The sequence below is a fragment of the Manacus candei genome, unplaced genomic scaffold (genome assembly GCF_025592945.1).
Source record: "Manacus candei isolate 608988 ecotype Guabito, Panama unplaced genomic scaffold, ASM2559294v1 h1tg000016l, whole genome shotgun sequence".
Taxonomy (NCBI): domain Eukaryota; kingdom Metazoa; phylum Chordata; class Aves; order Passeriformes; family Pipridae; genus Manacus; species Manacus candei.
In genome coordinates, this window is record NW_026138064.1 from 3,639,568 (window position 1) to 3,661,829 (window position 22,262).

Genomic DNA, 22,262 nt, shown 5'->3' on the forward strand with positions numbered 1-22,262 from the left:
ATGTACACTGAACAAAATTGGATTCTTAGAAGATACTCTCTCAAATCAGACTTTGTTCTACTCATTTGACAAAATTTGCTACATTTAGCATCACTTGAACAAAAAAAAAAATGCCCAGACTTTAAAATTGCTGTTTTTCTAGTGTTTGTAAAGTAATATACTCAAAGGTATATTATTTTAAGAACAGACCATTCTGAATGAAGAATACTGTCCTTATTTGTACAGTGTCCTTATGTCTCTGACCTTTAAAATTTTATAGTGTTTATATATCTACACGTTTGAAAAACTTTCATGAAATTGTAATAGGATACTGGAAGGAATTAGTATTAGCCTGTAACATAATATTATGGAGTACCCTTTTTAAATGTGAGGTTTTATCTTCTCTCTAAGCATCTGTTCTCCATATACATAACTAAAAGGCTAATTGGTAAGGAGTTTTTTTCAAATCCCAATGAATTCATTTTAAGGTAACATAGTTTCTAAAAAATGGAAAGGCAGCATTCTCAATGTTATAACAAGAAATTGTGCTTAGAATAGTGTTTTATGAAAGTAAGTAAGTTATTTGGGTTTTCAGCTAAATAACATAATGCAGCAGGTAAGGCAATAATTTACTTCTCATACATTTTTCTCATACATCAGTGAGCTCTCCAGCTCAAGTATACATAAATATAGACTATAAAATTTGAAAGGATAGTGCATTATGCAACTTGTATTACTCAGGCTTTAAGTATTCCATTAAAGCTGATATTGAATTCGGGTTTTTTGTCCTCGGGTTTTTTGTGCATGAATGTGAGTGCTGTTCTTTGTGTTGTTGAAGAAAGAATTGAAAAAATATTTGAAAATAGAATGGTACTTGTATTTTTGAGTGTCTGGCAATTGAGGTATAGCAACAATCCAGAGCACAAAACTTGAGTTGTGGGTGCAGAAGATGATCAGAGTTGTGGTCTGTAGTCTGGAAATCCACATCCCTACCAGCTGTGCTCAGTAGCACTACATGTTCACTTAACTCAGCTTTGTCCTCAGCAGTCACTGTAAGATGTGAGATAAGCTGCTGTTTTGGGCCGTCTGTAAAGGTGACTAAACATTAAATTCTAACTCATGAGAGGTTTTTTTTCACAAGTTTTAGGGGTTTTTATTTCTTTTTGTGAATCACAGTAAATCATTTGGTAGGGGCCCTTAAGTCAGCTAGACTAAAACCACTGTTTTGTACAGAATATGGTGACTTTAAAATGTATTGGGAAAACACGTTGGTGGTTAAGCTGTTGTTCCATATCTTGTGGCACAGAGAAGAGGCACACAAAATGTGCTCACCCAGTCAGCCTTCCCTTTTTGTCTTTGGGTATGTCGTGGGCATAAGAAATTGTTTTGGGTCCCTTTCATGCCTTGTGCTGAAAAAGGAAGGACTAATGGGTGTTCTCATTTGTCAAGAAAAGATTAGTATTTGAAAGGTGTTTATCATGACAGTCATATGGGGGAGGCATAAGAAGTTACGAGGCTTTTAAGTCAACGTTTATCATTTGTTGAAAATACAGTTAATTGAGTATAATATTCCTTGCCAAATCATAAAAGTGATAAATCAATAGCCTGAAAGCCCAGAATTTATTTTCTGTTTTAATGCTTCACCTGCATAGTATAGAAGCAAATTAAAAAAAAATTATCTGTGCTGTTAGGCTATGCACAAATGTTTCCAAGGCATTATTAACATCTGCCACAAAAGGTAGATCCTTGTTTCACTAAATATAGCTGGTTGACTGTGCTGTTGTACATTCAAGGTAACTTCTGTCTGCTTTAGAAAAGCAGTTATGCAGTGACAAGCCCTGTAATATAGTAGCAGCTTTGCAGTGGCAGTAGCATTCCTTCTGCTCCTGATTAAAAAAAAAGTCATCTTAAATAAGTCAAATTCTTCTACCACATTGTCTCCTCACTTTTGGAACAGTCCTTGCTATATGCAGCATGTGCTGGGCAGAATGAAACAAATCAGAACTATTCAGGTGTCTAAGCAATGAATCAGTTGGAAGTTATTTTGCATTTTATGATGAAAAATATATCCTCTTCATGGAATTTATAAAGAATATATTAAATAATATGGGCTACATTCTTGTTACTGCATTCTTAACAAGATAGACAGGTAAATTCAGGCTGAGCACAGTACCACAATGGTAATGGATATTGATCAAGAATAGAGCTCAGGGTTATGCTTTCAGGTTTTATGAAGTCAGGTGGTCTGTCTAAATTTAATAGGTAGCCCACCAGAAGGATGGTAAATTTAGCAATAATTTATTTGTATTAGTATGAAATGGCCAGCTGAGAAGTAGAAACATAATTGTGGGATTACACTCAGGTTTGAAGTTGGAAATAGTGAAATACGCAGCAGATTTTACTTGTCCTTCAATATGAAAGTTCAGAACCTATTAGAAAACCATGATGCAGAGCAATATGACATATAATAGTAAGGTGTTCAGTTATTCTGGTCTTGATCTTGGTTTTGATCTTGCTCCTTTTAAGCTAGAAGTAGTCAGCATTGTTTATGTTCTTATTTGTCAGTTAAAACAAAGGAACATTGGCTGCCTGGAAATTGGTCTCAAATGCTGGGAGGAAGAGTGACTGTGACTCTGTAGCATGCCAGTTGTCCTCCCTGTCAGACTTCCTTTCTAGGAGAAGATGCATGGAAGATCACTCCCAAAATCTCATTTCAGAGTTCACTAGGCTTTCTTTGCATAACATACCTTACAATCTCTTATTTACACTGAAAGCACTCAGTTCCCAGGAGAGCTGGGAATAGAAGTCTGAACAGCAGTGTTACTAAGAACTGAAATCATAACAAGGAACGACAATAATTATTTTAAGTTGTCTAGATAGTCAGTTCTCCAGAGATACAACTGTGTTTTCTGGTTGTTGTTTTTTTTTTGTACAATACCTGCCATCACTGATACTCTTTTCTGTGGTTGTCTGTGTAGATTAAAATAAGATTAGTTCAGTCTATGCAGTGTTGGTTCTCCAGTTGTGGTCATTCATACCTACAGCAAGTCCTTACCAGTGTTGGACTCCTTTTAAAATAAAACTGTTAAAAACCGAGAGAACTTGTTATGGCAGATTACTGTCATTGATGGTAAAGAATAAAACAATTGTTGTCAAACAAGCAGGTACACACCAGTAGGCCATTGTGTGCCAGTACCGTTAATCCAATGTCTCCCTATAGCATGATGGCACCAGAGTGTTTAGGAGAAGTCAGTAGAGAGTTTTAGTAACTCACCTTGGGCTTAACCATTTGTAGTAAAAAAGGATTCTATCAGAAGTGATTTCTGCCAGAAATTAAATAGTTACAAATAGTTACAATAAGTAATGGCAATATCTAAATATTATTTTTTAATCATGGCCTATGCACAAGCTTAAACACATTGTGTCATAGATTTGTCTGGTTATATATGAAGCCAATATTGCTTTTCCACATTAAAAATTCTAGACATATAAATATTTAATGCTATGGAAATGTGAAGCTGCTAGAACTGTACAATATATCATTTTAATAGCTTTATTCATAGGCTTCTCTGTGACTACAAAGTATATTCTTGTTTACCATGTAGCATCAATCATAGCTGGATTTCTCTTGAGATTAACAAATGGATTTAAAAATACAAGGAGTGGGAAGTGGGAAGTATGCCTTGTATTCATGCATTTGTCATCCACAGTCAAATACCATTTTCTAATATTTAGATTTAAATTTTGTTCAACATATTTTACACTCTGTTTACCTTCACTAAACGCTGAGCGTATTTTTTAACAGGTTAGAGTAATAGCCAACTTCTCTGTAAGGGTACAGAAACTATACTTTTGGAAGTATGATACTTTTGTGCCTAGTAAATGTCTTCTGGAAAGTTAGTCCTGGTTCCTTATGTCTGAAATAGTGACATGCTTAAATGTTGTTTATTAATATTTTCCAGGTAGTGTTGTGGGGGTAGAAATACACATCATATCCTATAATCTTCTGTAAGCATACTCAGAGAAGGATAAGAACCATAAGACCTGAATCTTGTACTAGGAAGCTCTAACAAAATATTGAACTGTGTTTGAAAAGAGAAAAAGCAAAAAACACACAAACAGGTACACATTGCCTTAGATGGCACAAAGTATACCTGGTTTTACTGGCACTTATGCCTTGGTCATGAGTTATATTTTTTTCTTAGGCTACATGGTTGGATTTTCCATTTCAGGTTTGCCACGGCAAAGAATCAGAGAAAAAAAAAAAAAGAGGAGTTTTAATTGTTGATTTTCTTAATTCTTGCTGTGTTGATTCAGTGCTCCTTTAGTCTGGAAGTCATAACCTCAGTAGGAAATGCAGACATACAATGCTATTAACTCTCGCAATCATACAGTGATGTAATAAGGCTTATATCTAAAGAAAAAACCAATCCAATAACCCCCCACTGGAATTGAACTACAAAACTAGACTTTCATAAGTTGTATGTATATTTTTCTAATGCTGGCTTTCTATTCCACTGTTTTTTGTGTAGTTCTTTTGACAGCAAATTTGTTTATCAGCAAAGAGGTCTTGGACCAATTGAACAGAACACGATTCTTGTGCTGAATCCAAGTAATGCAAAACTGCTCCATTCCACAGGCAAAAGTCTGTAAGTTTGGGTTTTTTTTGCTTTTATTAATTGAACTAATATTTCTGTATATTTTTACACCAAAGAGTTCCTAAACCCATTTTCATGTGGTTTATATTACATTGTACAATTATAGCCTCTGAGTTTATTTAAATAAATAAATAAATAAATAAATATAAAATAAACAACTAATAGAAATAATTTCCCACCTTTACCACCTCTTCTTTCTAGTAATTCATACAATTTAATCTACCACCCAGATGAACAGAAAGCAGAACTCATGAGTATTGTACATTGTCCTCATAGATGCCAAGGTAGCCTGAGTAAGATGCTAGAAATCAACTGAATTTCAAGCTGAGATGCTCTTGTCAAGAAAATTCTATCCTGTAAAGCTGTATTTTTCATTAAATATTAACTGTAGTTATTTTGTACAGCATTTTTTGATCTGTAGGTAAAAAGTGAAATCTTCTTATCTATATAATTTTCTTCCATAAAAATGATTTTAACTTTGTTCTTCTATATTTGTTTCTTCTATATTTGTGCTTGCAGATTTTATTTACCACATGGTTTGAGTATAGATAAAAATGGTAACTACTGGGTCACTGATGTAGCCCTTCATCAGGTATGTGTCTGAAACTTTAGTACCAGGACCTTAATATTTCACAAAAAACTGTTTTTGTTTTCCTAGAGATTTAACATAAATTGCTTATCTAAGCCTGTTAAGAATAATGTTAGAATATGCCTGCAGAAATTCACCCCTGTGCACTTCATGGAATATAGTCCTGTTGAATAATTTGTTACATGGACATAGAATGTAGAAATCATAGAATCATAGAATGGCCTGGGTTGAAGGGACCTTAAAGTTCACCTCATTCCACCCACACCATCCAGTAGGCAAGGTTGCTCAAAGCCCCATCCAACCTGTCCTTGAACACTTTCTGGGATGGGATATCCACAGCTTCTCTGGGCAGCCTGTTCCAGTGCCTCACCACCCTCACAGTAAAGAATTTCTTCATGATATCCAATCTAAATCTACTCTCTTTCATTTTAAAGCCATTCCCCCTTCTCCTGTCCCTATATGTCCTTGTGAAAAGTCCTTTTCCAGGTCTCTTTGAAGTATAGTGGAAGGAGCCCCTTTAAGTACTGGCAGGTGCTATAAAGTCTTCCTGAAGCTTTCTCTTCTCCAGGCTGAACAGCCCTAACTCAACCTGTCCTTATACAAGAGGTGCTCCATCCCTCTGATCATCTTTGTGGCTTCATCTGGGCCTGCTCCAACAGATCTATGTGCTTTTTCTGTTGGGGCCCCAGAGCTGGATGCAGCTCTGCAGATGGGGTCTCACCAGAGCAGAGTAGAGAGGGAGAATCCCCTCCCTTGACCTGCTGCCCACAGTGCTTTGGATGCAGCCCAGGACATAGTTGCCTTTCTGGGCTGCACTGCTAACTTGTGTTGAGTTTCTGGCCAACCAACACCTTCTCTTCAGGGCTGCTTTCAATCCATTCTCTGCCCAGCCTGTATTTTTTTGCTGGGACTGCCCCAGCACAGGTGCAGGACATTGCTTTTGGTGTCATTGAACTTCACAAGGTTCACATGGGTCCCTTTCAAGCCTGTAAAGACCCCTCTGGGCTTTTCTGCTGCATCTTTTGCTTATTGATGTACTTAAAAGTAGAATGTGAAACTAGCTCATTTACTTTGTAATGACAGGAGAATTATATTTTAAGCAGAAATTTTCTAGAATCCACACTATTGACAAACTGGTAATATATATTATAGTCAATATATTAAGATTATGTTTGGTATATAAATTTACTTTACACACAGTGATAGATATTTTTCCCTAGACAGTCATCCCTCTTAGATTTCACCTACCATAACTGAAACCTCTTCTCTTTTCCTGTTGACTGAAAAAAAAAGGTTTTCAAACTGGGAACAGAAGGCAAAGAACCATTACTGACCTTGGGAGTGGCTTTGCAACCAGGGAGTGACAAAAATCATTTCTGTCAACCAACTGATGTGGCCGTGGATCCAATCACTGGCAGCATTTATGTCTCTGATGGCTACTGTAACAGCCGAATTATTCAGTTCTCTCCAGATGGACTGTACGTGATGCAGTGGGGAGAAGGTACAGTCAGAGCTCTTGACACTTTACCCATACTGCTGTTACCACGAACTCGTCATGAACCACAAGATTGCTGATGTTACTGTTAATTTTTTTAATGAATTTCTATTACTGAAATACCTTCCAGGCCTCACCTGAATTTCAGCCTTGTCATTGCATTCAGATTTTCTCTCGGCTCTTCATACAGCTACTTTTAGTAGTTACATATTTACTGAGATTAAGAAGTGGGGATTTTTTAGCTTGCTTTCAGTATGAGCACTGGCATGTCCTATTTTATCAAGAAAAAGGTCTGACTTTCACAAACGTAATTTTTTTCTTAAACATTTAATAAAATAATATAAGCCTTTATCATTTTTGCAAGATTTATGCCATGATTCCATCTATTTTAAGTTTTATGAATAATTACATTTCTGCCTGACTCAGATTTATGTATCAGGCATTAAACTATGTTGAATATTATAGGGAAATAGCAAATTCATAAATTCAGGATTTACAAAGAAACTGCAGTAAGTTACTGTGATTTATCTACCTAAAACAGTAAAAGTACTGGAGAAGAAAGCAAGCTGACCTTGGTCTTTTCCTGGTGCTATATTGCCTTATTTGTCATTCTGCTGTTTCTAAGGAAAACTGATCATTTCAGTGCATACTTTAACACAAACCTGGATCTTTTGTATTGCAGAGTCTTCTCTAGGCAGAGCCAGACCTGGACAGTTTCATATCCCCCACAGCTTAGCCCTGATCCCTGACTTCAGTCAGCTGTGCGTTGCAGACCGGGAAAATGGTCGAATTCAGTGCTTCAGATTAGAGACCGGGGAGTTCACAAGAGAGATCAAACACAAATCATTTGGAAGAGAGTTGTTTGCAGTTTCATATGTTCCAGGTAATCTTCCTGTTCTTCAGATTTCAAGTATTTCCTGTGCCAGGATGTCAGAGTGTTTCAGTGTTATTTCATGAAGAGTGCTGTCATGTTATCTTAGGGCAGATATTAATTCTCTTTCAAATTAGACCTGATGCAATGGAAAATTTGAGAGCTACCTGTTTTCCTACTTGCAGATGGGGGAAGCTTGCATATAATCTCTGCTTCTGAGAAATGACTGATTAGACTCCCTAAATGTGATGTCAACAAGCAGATGATCTTGTCGGTTCCTGGTGACTACACAGTCAATTAGTTAATAACAGCATATTATTACTAACAATAACATTTTAAAATATTAATTTCAAACTCCATTGAAGAGAAAAAAAATTAAAATGTTCCAAATTACCAGGAAGGGTTTTGGGTTTCATGAAACAGAAAAACTGAAAGCAAACAGTTTGAAAAACTTGTGGGTTTAATATCACAGTTTAGATTACAATTACTGTATTAAGCTTTGAGATTAGATTTTAATACTGATTCTAAAAGTAATGTAAATGTTAAAACTGGATAAGGAATTTTGGCATGTCTGGCTCCTGATTCCTCAGATTTAATATCAGGGTTATCTCTTTTGCATCTGCCAAGAATGTAAAAAAATACTGTGCTAGAGGAGATACTTGGTACCTCTGGCTCTATCTCTGATGGTGGGAGCAAAAGAGGCATTCTGAGGAGGATGTGTAAGCCTGGCTGCATTTTGTGGCCCATTCCTCTCCTACTCAACATGCATCCACAAGCCATTTATTTAGCAGTGTTAGGAGGTAGACTCTGACCTTGTCTTCATAGTATCTTTCTATAGAGCTATTGCCCATGAGTTTTCTTAGTCTCATTTTGAACTGACTTGTACTGTCTGGCTCATTGGCCTCCTGTGGTTACAGGCTCCAGAAGTTCATTACCTACTTTATTTTTTTTTCATATGAAAAAGTGACCTAGTTTCATTGAGTGCTTCTCAGTCCCAGTATTTGGAAGTTGAATAACAGTTCCACACTCACCAAAGCTGGTGCCTCTTCAACTTGACTTATCCTCCTCAAACCGAAGAACCCCATCCCACCTTGGTCCCTCCTCATAAGCCATTTAATTGCTTCAACCTCTTGAGTATTGTAGTTGCCTTTTCTTGCATCTTCAGCTTCATTGGGACGTCCTTGAGATGCAGGATAACACTCAGTACTCAAGATGTGGGCATGCTGAGTTTTTGCATAGTGGCACAACTGTCCCTTCCATTCCTAATTCTCTTTCTCAGGATGCCAGACATTCTATTGAAATTTTGGCTGACACTGTACGTGGAGCCAGAGATTTGAGAAATGTTTCAGTAGTGGCTTGGAGATGTCTCTCCTGAGCTGTAGCTGCCAGTTCCAAGCTTAAACATCACATAGGCATGATTTAAATTACTTTTTTGCAAAAGAATCACTTCATACTTGTCTTTGCTGAAGCTCTTCTGCCCCTTGTTTGACAACTGACTTATAAAAAGTCTTTCCAGACTCTCTCAGTATCATCAAGCTTTTGACTACTCTGCAGAACTCAGTATATTCCTCAGACTGGTTGATTTCATTGTTCATCCCATTTTTCTGGTCACTGATGAAGACTATTGAATAAAATTGTTTCTGATTGTGATCCCTACAAGATCACACTATTCAGACTTCTCTGTCCTGAACAATTATATGAGCTCTGCCTGTAAGCTCTGTTCTTTGCTTCCTGTTCATTAATGGATCTTTCATTCAGCCCTGTGATAACTCACATTCATTAATAACCTCTGATGCACTACCTTGCCGAGTGTTTTCTGAAAACCTAAGTATGACTGCAGAATCTGCTTTAGCTCTGTGCTTTTTCTCCCTGTTCAGAGCTGAGGCATAATCCTTAGAGAAGCTGTATGAGCTTGTTTCTGACAGGCCACACTTGCCCACGTCTTACTCTTCTTTATGGGTTCTACCATCTTACTGGAGATGGAAGCCAGAATTGTTAACGTGTTAACAGGCACCCTTTTGAGTCCTTCTTGTAGGTGAGCATTAATTCAGCATTCTTTTAGTCTTCTGGAGGAATAGCTGTTTGCAGTGCTGGTTTACTTAACTTGTCCTAAGGTCTGTGATTTCCCATTTGGCTTCCTTCTAAATTTGAGTAAATGCCATCTAAACCTGGTGAATTATTAACCTCCAACTTGGCTAATACCTTTTGCATATATCCTTCCAGTTGAGCTGGCTCCTCTGACCTCTTTGCTAGGAAAAAAATGAGTGTCATAATCTTCCCAACATATTAAACAGAAAATATCTGCCAAAACCAGCTTCTTTGCCACAGGCCCCTAATCCCTGAGTCCACCTTTCACTCCTTTTCCTCTTGTGGTCCCAGTGATTCCCAAGCTGATTTTCTGCTCTTGATGCATTGAAAGAACTTCTGCCTATCAGATCAACCATCCTTAGCAAAGTATTCTTCAAATTATTTTTTAACACTTTTACATTCCTTGTACATTTAACCAATCTGTAAAATTTTACTTTGCTTATTCTTCTCGTTTGGACTAAATGTACATCTCTTAAATGGCAGACTTTCAAGTGTTATACCTCACTTGTCTTTCCTCTGGCAGTTTAGTTTCCTGTTGAGTTACTTTTCTGTCTCTTAGAGAGACTTTTTTTCATCTAAACTATTACAGTTCACTGCAGTTTGCTGCATGTGGGTTCTAAGGCAAGTGTATGTTTTTGCAGGTGGTCTCCTCTTCGCAGTTAATGGAATGCCTTATCCTGGAGAGGCAGAACCAGTGCAAGGATTTGTGATGAACTTCTCTACTGGAGAAATAATTGATTTTTTCATTCCACTTAGAAAGGTAGAGTATTACACAGAGTGCCTGTTGCATATAGTTATATATATGAGAACGTTGGTAACATCCTACTTTTCCAACTTTCATAAGGCTACTGCAGGAAATAAGGTGTTTTATAATATAAGGTATTCAAATAGAATTCTTTATAATACTAATTTAATGAAGACAGTAGAGTTTTAGGTCTTAGTTTCTACGTGTGGTATACATTTGAAAATTATATACCCTCAAGATGATTCCTACAGATAATGCCTTCAGTCAGGATAGCCTACTTAATTGCTTCCAGACATTCTTAAAAGCTAATTTAAGAAAATAATGAAGGAATTGAAATACACATATATTTAGATGCTAGTAATTTGTCAAAAAATAGAGCATATTCCTAAGCAGTGTTAATATGCAACTATATGGTTACATCCCTTTTTTACAGAATACTAGTGTGGAAGTTAAGGCTAAATATCCTTCATATGATATTGTACATAAAAATTATGGGGTTTTTTTTAATCCCATTTTCATATATGCTCTTAGACAAAAGAATGAATGTTAATAATCCCACTCGTGGGTAACACGTACACTCTTTATTTGCAGTCCAGTTTTAAATTATATTACTGAGAGTTATTTTTTCTGAGTATATAGCAAATAGCTGTGTTGCATATAAACTCCAAGAAAAACTAAATATTTGGGCTTCAAACCAAGATTATTTTTGAAAATGTGTATGTCACAGGATAAAATTGAGTGCAATATTATGAATAGAAATGTTATTAAAATAGAAATTTTTTTAGCGTTAGTACATCAAATAATCTCCATGTCTTTATCCCTGGAGAAGGCAAACATTCAATAGGAATGAAATCCCTCTCCTTTCACATATGTTAGGCCTCCACACCAGCACCTGCTGCATTTTCCAGTCCAAGGAAGGATGAATATGACCAGTCTCAAGTTCAGGATTAAGGAGGCCTCATGAGCATGTAGACACTTATGGGTGACCTGTGACTGCTTGTCTTCACAGAGCTTTGAGATGCCGCATGATATTGTTGCTTCAGAAGACAGAACAGTGTTCGTTGGAGATGTTCATGCCAGAGCCGTGTGGAAGTTTGCATCCACAGAAAGTATGTTCTTTTTGTTCTTAATGTCACAGCTTCACATTTTGTATCTTCGAGTCAGTACCACTTACCTGGTGTCACTGGCCAAGAACCTAGTGGCTTAGTGACAGTGATTTAGTTACACTACAAGCTCTTCCTGCAGAAGTTGTGTGCTGCTGCTCAGTTTTCATTAGAAGACCATCCTTCAGCATTGCTGAATGGTCTGACAAAGAAGAGTCCTGAACACATGGGTTTGTTTGTCACAGAAGGGATCAAAATGCATTTGCCCTATGCTAGATCTATCCCTTGTCATGTCAGTACCTGCTTAACAAAGACTTTTGATAATTTCAGTGTATCATTTGCTTAGAGTTCAACTGCTTCCTTTGAGATTATCATATAGGGGATGAAGTGAAGACACAAGTCAACTTAAAGTTTATATTCATTTCATTGGGAGTACTTCTCATTAGAAAATTATTCTAGTATAATTTGAAGTCCTATTTCCACACAGAGGAAACATTTACCAGTGTTAATATAGTAACCTCTAAGGCAAGCAGCCTGACTTCAGGGAGAGGGACCTGATTAGTCAGACATCAATTTAGTAGAATTCAGAGAGGGGTTGTATGTTTTACAGGAATAAAAATATAATCCACTGCTACATTATATGGGATAAAAAATTTATGAGATAGATAAAGCCTTAGGCTTCAGGATGTTAGTCATCCAATATGAGTCTACTGCTATAAATGACTAAGCTAGTTATTCCGTATTTGTCTGTTTATAATTCATGGATTTTCCTTTGGGGCATCTGGTATCAACAGCACTTAATAACAGGAGACTGGACCAGATAAATTGTAATTCTGACTGGATGTTGTTTTTTCCACATCTAGTAAACTGAACAAGAACGCTCCTAGGCTTTTATTCAGAGAAACGTGAGAATAAAAAAATCATGGAAGTATTACAGGTTTGATGAGAGAAGTCCTTGTATATAACTTTCTTTTCAGTTTTTGCTGCAGTATAAAACTGAAGTAGCTAAGAAACCTGAATTCAACCAGCCTTTAATCCATTGTGATTTTGATTATAATGAACAGTTTTATTTTTGTGGAAATCCCTGAACCTTTAGACATACCCATAAAATGTCTGTGGTGCATGAGTTGATTATTGCAAGCACCTTTCATGAATCAAGGTCTTTCTTCTTTTCTCATGGCTTGTGAGCTATTGAATGGTTTATATTGACTCTCCTTGGTGCTGATGGGATTGTTTACTGTAGGATTGTGCTGTACCTTTGAGAAAGCTAGCAGAAAAATGTCACTGACTGTTCTTCTGAAATGTCAGTTGTCCTGAAGAATGATTTTGTTTTACAGAAGTGGAACATCGGTCAGTTAAAAAGGCTGGTATTGAGGTACAGGAAATAAAAGGTTAGTCTGATTCATAATGAAATGAAGGAATGAGTGTGTTCACAGAGACTAGGGCTGCTTCTGCCAAGTTGGAGGGGAAAAATACTAACTGTTTGACTGTTTCGTTTTCATGAGTTGGCATAGGAGGCTCTGGAAAGCAGCTTGTGACAGTGTTACCTGGTAGCTGCCATTTTACAGCCAATCTAAACATTTCATTTTCGGTGATGACAAGTGCTTCACAGATACTAAGATAAAAATTTAACTGGTGGATTAATTCCATACCACCATCTGGTATGGTCCAGATTGGTATCTATGGAAACTCCCTTAGATGCAGAAATAGCTCTGAAATATAACCGTGATAGTTACTCCCCCCCTGCTCCACAACCCTTAACCACCAAAAAAGGGTTATTTGAAGTGACAATTGGTTTATCTTTTTGTATAGTCTTTCAGTACATAGCCTTGCCAGTCACACCATATGTCAAGAAATACCATTTTTTCTATTTAGATTTGTTACCATAGATTTACTATTCTTTTTTCTTAATTTATCTGCATGAAAACTAAGAAAAAGAAAAAAAACAGAGAAGAAAAATGAAAAGAAAACCATGTAGAAACTATATAAGGAGATAAAGAAATACAAAAGTAAAATAGCAATTCACGTAGATGAAAAGTAATTTCAGCCATTTGTATTCTGTTACATAGGTCTTTTATGTTGAAAGGGAAATGTTCATTTGCCTTTCAGAAAAGCAGTACCAGGCTATGGTACTATTTATAAAAGCTTTTATAAAATGTTCATATGCTCTTAACTGGTTTTCTTTGGTTAAATTCAGAGCTTGTGTAGTTTGCTTTAACCATGTATATGTGGACAGAGGAAGGTACCAAAATATCCCAATTGCCAATTGAAAGCATATAGAATAAATCATAGAATCATAGAATCTGCTGGGTTGGAAGGGACCTCCGAGATCATCAAGTCCAACCCTTGATCCAACACCGCTGCAGTTGCTAGACCATGGCACTAAGTGCCACATCCAGTCTCTTTTTAAAAATCTCCAGGGACGGAGAATCCACTACTTCCCTGGGCAGCCCATTCCAATGTCTGACCACCCTCTCTGTAAAGAAATTCTTTCTCATATCTAACCTAAACCTCCCCTGGCACAACTTGAGACCATGCCCTCTTGTCTTGCTGATAGTTGCCTGGGAAAGTAGAATCAGGAAGGCTAGCATTATGAAACAATGAAATCTTTACTGCCAAAACTGTTAATCTTTTATTTTATCTCTGTTGGTACATGACCCCACCTGAAGCACTCAAGAGGGAAGAGCTGGCATTACAGCACGCTGTATATGCAGGGATATATTAATGCTTTTTTGGCCTTCTTTAGCTGACCTTTCTAATGTCATAGATTAAAAATGCAATATTATCACCAGGCTGAGAAAAAGGTTTTAAGTAACAATCTCTAAAACTGATTAGAGTTGGTAGACTGAAATTAACATCTTTCAACTCCACTGGAATAAAAGAGCCAATGGACTTTGTGGCAGCCTCTGCTTAATAAATGGGCAGGCGTGGCCTGCACTCTCCCAGCATCCTAGTTGACAGACTGTCACTAATGCTTGTACTGCTGTGACATGGGGGAAAATATGTGGAGAACCATAGATTTGCCCAAGATGGTGGAGGAAAATTTTCCTTGGCTATAACTACTGCTTAAACAGACAGTGTGTTTCCACTGTATCATTGTTATCCTGGTACTTGTAATAACAGTGATATTGTTATAGTTGTATTGATGTTGAGTGTAAATTGAAGGTTTTGCTATTCTTTCAAAATAGAACTTCATTTTAATTTTGATACAGAATCAAAACAGATTTGATTCAGAGTGCGTTTGTGATGCAGCTGCTTGTTAAGACACGCTGTTCAGTCCAACATCAAAATATATAGCTGGGCAGTTTTACTCGCTAAAAGTTATCACAAAGCATGTGATACACACATAAAACAGCATAAAGGTTTTTTTTGAAATAGTTTTTCTTGTAGGTGGAGAGTTAACAAATTAGTCAGGAATGACTGGATGCAGTGTTCAAGAGCTCTCCAGATTCACAGAACCAAAGTTCTTTCATGAGATGTAACAGTAGTGAAAATTTAACCCTTTGTCACAGTTTTATTAAAAGAACTTTAAACTTTTCCGTTCTGTATATACTAGCTTTCCATATTTTTTATGGAAGTGTTATTATCAAAAGGAGATATTTAATTGATACTACACCACACACCTATTTCAAAAGTAGATCTTTGGAGGAATTTCTTGTATTTTAAACGATGGATGCTTTTTAAGACAAAACTGTCTCTGACACCTTTCCCCACTTGAGAAGAGGGGAGGGAATCTTTGCTAGTGAGAGGTATCATTCAGACTCTCCCTGCCTTATATTTGGGATAACAAGAGCAAGAACCAAAAATGTCTCTGTAAGGGTTTATCTTTTGTTTCCCTGTTACTCAACACTTACTCAACTAGCTTGATCTTTCCTAGAATGCCTTATTCTGTGTAGCTTGATGCATATGGGTTACATACAGAAATTGCTTTCTTTTTAAAGAATCAGAAGCAGTTGCAGAAGTGAGATTGAAAAACAAGCCAGAGTCAACACACTCTCTAAAGGATGCGGATAAACAACCCTTGGTCCAACAGGCCAGCAGCACTGGAGTTTCCTTTGTCCTTATTACAACTCTTCTAATTATCCCTGTTGTTGTCCTGCTGGCAATTTTAATATTTATTCGGTGGAGGAAGACAACTGTCTATGGAGGTAACTGTGAGTAACTGTTTTAGAGAATAGGCTTTTATTATTCCAGTTCAAAACATTTACTGAACACTGAGGGATGACGGTGTGAAGAGAGAATCTTACTGTCCCTTTGCCCTCCTAAACAGCTGCAGTGGTGTTGCACGTGAACTAAGAATCATGTGCACACAACACCTGTATCCCCCTGTGCCTTTAGTAGTGCATCTCAAGCCACCACTTCTTCAGAATATATATCAAAATCTATAATTGGTGTCAAGCCAAAAATTGTTATCTCAGAAACACCTGAGAGCATGTATTCCTGTTCTGTTGTCTAGAATACATAAATATTAATACCTGAGCATAGTTTGATTTTCTAGTGTGGGATCTTGAAATTGCTGAGAACAAAAGACTCTGTGGGTATTACAGAGGTATAAGCAAAATGCAAACAGATAACATTTACAAGAGATTATATATTATTGTTCACTACTACCTAGTGCACTTTGTAAGTCAGACATGTTTCCATAGTGCACTTTCATCCATTGCTCCCACAGCTTTAATTGGTACTTATAAGCAGTGTAAATTTGTTCTTAATTCATACTGTAAAATAACATTATTTTTCATAAATTGGTAAATTGCAATAGAAGTTTTATCACTATGCTTCTTATTTTGTATCACAAAATTGTTTTATCAAGACAGTCTCATCCAGAGAAGAAAATGTACATGGAAGAGACAAATAACACAGTTCTGCCACTGGTCAGGACCTACTGTGACAGAGTAGGCAATTCAGCAATCTAACAAGGCTGTGCAACTGAATTTCATGTATTTTATTTGAAAATTTCAGCGTGCAGCTTCCTGACTCTTTGTATTCAAAGATGTTTTAGCATATCAGTTGTGCTAAATAGCATATCAAATATGCTAACACTCTAGACTACTGCAATACTGCCACTCCTGGCTTCTCAGAGTTGTTGATTGATTTGTTTGAATGTCTGTGCTTCGTATCAGAAAATAATTATTTAGTCATAGTATGTTGGGGAGTTTAGCTTATTTTTTAAATTTACCTTATTTTTCAGCTGATGAGGAACACAAACTTGATTCAAGTTCAGGCAGAATTTTAGGCAGACTCAGAGGTGAGTCTCATCACTGAAGATCTTTTAAAATGCAGTAACTGGAGGCTATTTTCTGTATTCATGTTGAATAACAGATTTGGTGGAACTTTCTCAGAGGAAGAATTGTGGGCAAAGGTCGGGTGTGTTTTGGAAATGTCTTTTACAACACCTTTAATCTGTCATTATCTGCCTACCAAAGAAGATGTGTCACTAGCAGTGGGAAGGAGGTGGCTATAATAAGTAGTCATGGATCTGGTGAATTAAATTAAGCATTTTGAGACTATGGGCAAACAAGTAGGAACACCTGTAGTCTCTGTAAAGACTTAATGAAACAATGGATGCTGAAAAAAAATAGTTTGAAACTTCTACTTCAAATATGAATTTCCTTCTTCTGTCATGATATCTGTACTTAGTGTTTGTGGATCACTTGCTGATCTTTAAAAACAGTTTCTGGAAGGCCACCACTATACTGTTAAATTAGTAGATAGAGTTTGATTCCCCTCCTACAAACCTTGCAGTAAAGCCTTTCCTTTCCACAGGGAAAGGTGGTGGTGGCATTAACCTTGGGAACTTCTTTGCAAGTCACAAAGGCTACAGCCGAAAAGGGTTTGACCGACTAAGCACAGAGGGGAGTGATCAAGAGAAAGATGAAGATGATGGCACAGATTCTGAGGAAGAGTGTTCAGCATCTCCACCCCCACCAACACCTTCATCATCCTGAAACCAGCCTTTGAGTTCTCCATTATACAATCAACCCAGAATGTCGGATTCCTTTTCCCTTAAGCACGTTTAAGATTTTGTGTATTTAATTGTAAACTGTTCTAGTCTCTGTGGGGCTGTACACTGGTTCCTTTAAGTTTTGTTTGGTTTGGTTATGTTTTTTTAAGTGGAGCAGTGTATGGAAGTTCCATATCAGTGCCGTTGGTTTTTATGTGAACATCTTAATAAAGCAAAGTCTTCTAATTACAGGACTGATTTAAAGCAGTAGTATTTTATCATCAAATATGGGGATCTTGTAAATAAGTCTTACTATCTGCTTCATCAAAATAGTTTTCCCGTAATTATTCAGTTGCCAATTTCTGTTTTGTGCCTTTCCTCTTCAACGTCCTTAACCTGTTGCAGTACAGAGAAAATACAGTGCCACAAGAAAATGAAGCTGCTAAGTCTTCTTCTATTTTTTTAAAATCACTAACATTATATTGCATTGAAGGAAAGAAAAAAGTCTCTATTTAATTTTTTTCTTCTTCCTAACTTGATGTGTTTCTGGAATGTCTTATTTTTAGATTGTATCACTGTCAGAACAGTATTTTGAGAAGCTGAATGTAATTTGTGTAATAAAGTATTCGCAGAGCATTAGCTGTCGGAGTGTATATTGGAATTTTTGCTTACTTTTTTTTTTGTATCCAACTTTTGTAAAAGTTACACAGGCCACTTAATAGAGTAAAAATTTTAATGTGTTCTACCAGCAGAGAAAAAAAATGCTATTTTGTATGGAAGCTGAAGAAATATTTTGCTATGTCACAGGGGGATTTTTTTTGTTTTGTTTTTTGGATTTTTTTCTTAAGACTAATAATCAACATACATGTACAAAGTCAAGCTTAAACATTTAAAGAGGAATTTTGTATAATAAAACTGCAAGGTATTTGCTTAATAAAACATGGTCAGAGCTAAGAGGAAACCTGTGTCTCAAATTAAATATGCAAATTAGCCAGGGTAGGCATCTAATACTACCTGATTGGAAGTACTGGTTTTCTTTTTTCTCCGCACTTCCTTTTCATTCATACAACAGGAGCCCTCAGCCCTGTAATGAGCTCTCTCCTGAAGAGAAAGAAGAGAGACACTTATGGAAGTCCTGCTACATAATTACTCTGTCTGTATGAGTCATCTGGAGCGTGAATCATCGTGTACGTCACCATGACTAATCAGTCTACTTTGAGGATCAGAGCATAATTAATGTCCTTTTAAACCTCTATTATGGGCAGACTGTACACAGCTGTAATTGCCACAGGGTTTTATAAAACAGTTTTCATCACCGTCATTGCAGGTGCTGTAATAGGCTATTGCTGGTCCTGGGATTGAAAAATAGGCATTAAGTTCCTTGTGGTGGTGGTTTTGGGGGAATAAAGGTAATGATAGTGTAGCGAAAGGTAAGATTTCTTCCCCCAGCAAGATTCTATAAATCTCCTTTTTCTTGAATAAAAAACTTAAAATCCTTGACGAGCTGATTTCTTTTCAAGCAAAATCTCCAGGATAGCCTTCTGAAATGCTGGAGTACAGGCTCAGCTTCATGTGAAATGTATTTAGTGCATACTTTTAAGCTGCTTTCTCTCCTGCTGATTTCTATTTTCCTAATGTTGCAAGGAAAACAGTCTGTTTCTTTCTAGCTTTTGAAAGTAATGCAGTGTTATTTTTAGCTGTGGCCTTGATCTTCTTGTATGTTAATGAAAACAGATAAGGTAGTTGGGAAGCTGTCTGCAAAGATGGCAAGTCACTAGTTTACAGAAAGTTCAGTGACGGCAATTAAGAAAGCTGTGGTGGCACTGCTATAATAGGTGGTCTATATGGCATCAGTTCTAAAAGATCACAGACTTTTCTCAAAAGCAATCAGTAAGGGTGTATTTTTCTAACATTTGGGTAGTTCACATTATGTCCATCTGATGTTGGGTGTTCTCTGCTTTCACAGTATTATTATTTGATCCGTATCTCCAGTTTTAAAAAATGCTTTGTTGAGAGGGAAACAGACAAACACAGTTTAATTGCAAGTACAAGCTAAAACGGATTAACTGAGAGTTAGTAATAATCTCAGCTCTCTGGAATTCTGAGATTGGTGTCAACTGTATTCCTGGGATGCCTGAAGTGAAGCAGATCAAGGGAGGTGATTCTGCCCCTCTGGTCTGGTGAGATCCCACTTGGATCATCCACTTGCTGCATCCAGCTCTGGGGTCCCTAACATATGAAGGATATGGACCTATTGGAGTGAGTCCAGAGGAGGCCAAAAAGATGATCAGAGGCTGAAGCGCCTCTCCTGTGAAGGCAGGCTGAGAGAGCTGGAGTTGTTCAGTCTGGAGGAGAGAAGGTTCCTCAAAGATCTCATTTTGGCCTTTTGGTACTTAAAGTGGGCTTATAAGAAAGACAGAGACTTTTTACCAAGACCTATAATGATAGGACAGGGGCAGTGGTTTTAAACTCAATTGGACATTAGGGAGAAATTCTTTACCGTGAGGGTGGTGAGGCACTCTCACAGGTTGCCCAGAGCAGCTGTGGATGCCCCATTCCTGGAAGTGTTCAAAGCCAGGCTGAGTGAGGTGCTGAGCAACCTGGTCTAGTGGACGGTGTCTCTGCCCATGTCAGGGGCACAGGATTAGGTGATCTTTAAGGTCCCTTCCAACCCAAACCATTCTGTGATTTTTAATAACTGCACTGACAGGCAACCAACTACTTTTCAGCAGCAATCAAACTTCAGCACCTCAAGTTACGTGCTCTAATTTCATAGGGGTACAACGACAGGAAATCTGAACCTGCTCGAAGGCACTGAATGTTCTTTCTTTTATTAAAGCTGCATCTTAAGAAAAGAATGTACCAGAGACCTCATACTGCAATAGAAATTCACATAAAAAGGAAGACACAAGATTTCTAAATAGTTGTTTTTGTTTTAATAAGCCAGCAAACCATCCTCCATCCTGGCAAGTTCTATGTGCTAATATTATTTATCGTATTAAATGTTGAACACTGGTTATTCATCCAGATTACTGGATTTGGAGTGCATGTGTTTAATTCAGTTTATGCAGTTGTCCCAGATAAGACTGCTTTTTAATGAACAACATGTAATTGCACATTTAAGATTTAAAAGACATGATAGTAACTTCGATGAACTGTCAATTAATCTTTCCTTAAACCTATTTAAGATGCAGGAATCTTGGCTACTGTAGAAGCTAAATATTTTCATTAAAATTAGGCTGATCAAGTAGCTAAAGCACCTTTCCGTGTGGTTGTCCTGTGTTAAGCATCTCCCTATTTTAAATAGTCTGACATTTGGGAAATCCTGTAGAGCAGTGGGAAGGTTGCTGTAATCCACTGGCAGGCAGTGTTCGGTAATTTTGGGCACCTTGCTTTGAACCATCTGTAAGGGAGAGTGGGCTGGGACAACTGCAAACTGCCATGAGGATGATGCACTGAACTGTAATGCACAGGTTGTCATCCATGAATCACAGGATCATAGAATCAACGGGGTTGGAAAAGACCTCCAAGATCATCAAGTACAGCCCTTGATCCAACACTGCTGTGGTTACTAGACTATGGCACTAAGTGCCACATCGAGTCTCATCTTAAAAACCTCCAGGGATGGTGAATCCACCTGGGCAGCCCATTCCAATGTCTGATTACTCTCTCTGTAAAAAATTTCTTCCTAATATCCAACCTAAACCTCCCCTGGCACAGTTTAAGACCGTGCCCTCTTGTCCTACTGCTGGTTACCTGGGAGAAGAGACCAACCCCCACCTGGCTACAACCTCCTTTCAGGGAGTTGTAGAGAGTGATGAGTTCTCCCCCGAACCTCCTCTTCTCCAGGCTGAACAACCCCAGCTCCCTCAGCCTCTCCTCATAGGACCTGTGCTCGAGTCCCTTCACCAGCCTTGTTCTCCTCTGGACCTGCTCGAGCACCTCAATATCCTTCCTGAACTGAGGGGACCAGAACTGGACACAGCACTCCAGGTGTGGCCTCACCAGCGCTGAGTACAGGGGAAGAATCACTTCCCTGGTCCTGTTGGCCACACTGTTCCTGATCCAGGCCAGGATGCCCTTGGCCTTCTTGGCCACCTGGGCACACTGCTGGCTCATGTTCAGCTTCCTGTCAGTCAGTACCCCCAGGTCCCTCTCTGCCTGGCTGCTCTCCAGCCACTCTGTCCCCAGCCTGTAGCACTGCATGGAGTTGTTGTGGCCAAAGTGCAGGACCTGGCACTTGGCCTTGCTGAACCTCATCCCATTGGAATCAGCCCAACTCTCCAGCCTATCCAGGTCCTTCTGCAGAGCCCTCCTGCCTTCCAGCTGATCGACACTCCCCCCCAACTTAGTGTCATCTGCAAATTTGCTGATGATGGACTCAATCCCCTCATCTAAATCATCAATAAAGATATTAAACAGGACTGAGCCCAACACTGATCCCTGGGGGACACCACTAGTGACCGGCCACCAACTGGATGCAGCACCGTTCACCACCACTCTCTGGGCCCAGCCATCAGCCAGTTCCTAACCCAGCACAGAGTGCCCCTGTCCAAGACACCTGAAGGTTTCCCAATTAAATGGAATTATGATCCCAATTAAGCAGTTGTCCTTGCCCCAAGTAGCATTAGGTGTAAACTGATTCCTTTTGAAACATCTTGATTAAGTAGTTTTCTAATCAAGCAGTGCACTGTAGAGTCAATGAGGATTTATGGATCAATGTGGTAAATTGCAACAGCTTCTTGCTTGCCAAAGCTAGATTTATTTATGTTTTCTCAGAACCTTTAGGT

General features: G+C 38.0%; 1 protein-coding gene across 15 annotated transcripts in view; it reads left to right on the plus strand.

Annotated features, from left to right (window-relative positions):
• PAM (peptidylglycine alpha-amidating monooxygenase) overlaps window positions 1–18,111 on the plus strand; it is a 125,148-nt gene extending 107,037 nt beyond the window's left edge. For 6 of the 15 annotated variants that reach the window (XM_051782586.1, XM_051782585.1, XM_051782590.1 and 3 more), the window contains 10 exons: window positions 4,512–4,628; window positions 5,157–5,229; window positions 6,520–6,727; window positions 7,404–7,604; window positions 10,322–10,440; window positions 11,435–11,534; window positions 12,866–12,919; window positions 15,470–15,682; window positions 16,720–16,776; window positions 17,295–18,111. In XM_051782586.1, the coding sequence (XP_051638546.1) occupies window positions 4,512–4,628; window positions 5,157–5,229; window positions 6,520–6,727; window positions 7,404–7,604; window positions 10,322–10,440; window positions 11,435–11,534; window positions 12,866–12,919; window positions 15,470–15,682; window positions 16,720–16,776; window positions 17,295–17,476 (1,324 nt within the window). In that variant the 3' untranslated portion in view covers window positions 17,477–18,111. The remainder of the gene's footprint in view (window positions 1–4,511; window positions 4,629–5,156; window positions 5,230–6,519; window positions 6,728–7,403; window positions 7,605–10,321; window positions 10,441–11,434; window positions 11,535–12,865; window positions 12,920–15,469; window positions 15,683–16,719; window positions 16,777–17,294) is intronic. The other 9 variants (XM_051782587.1, XM_051782591.1, XM_051782598.1 and 6 more) reach the window with 5 other exon arrangements.
• The last annotated feature ends 4,151 nt before the right edge of the window (window positions 18,112–22,262 follow it).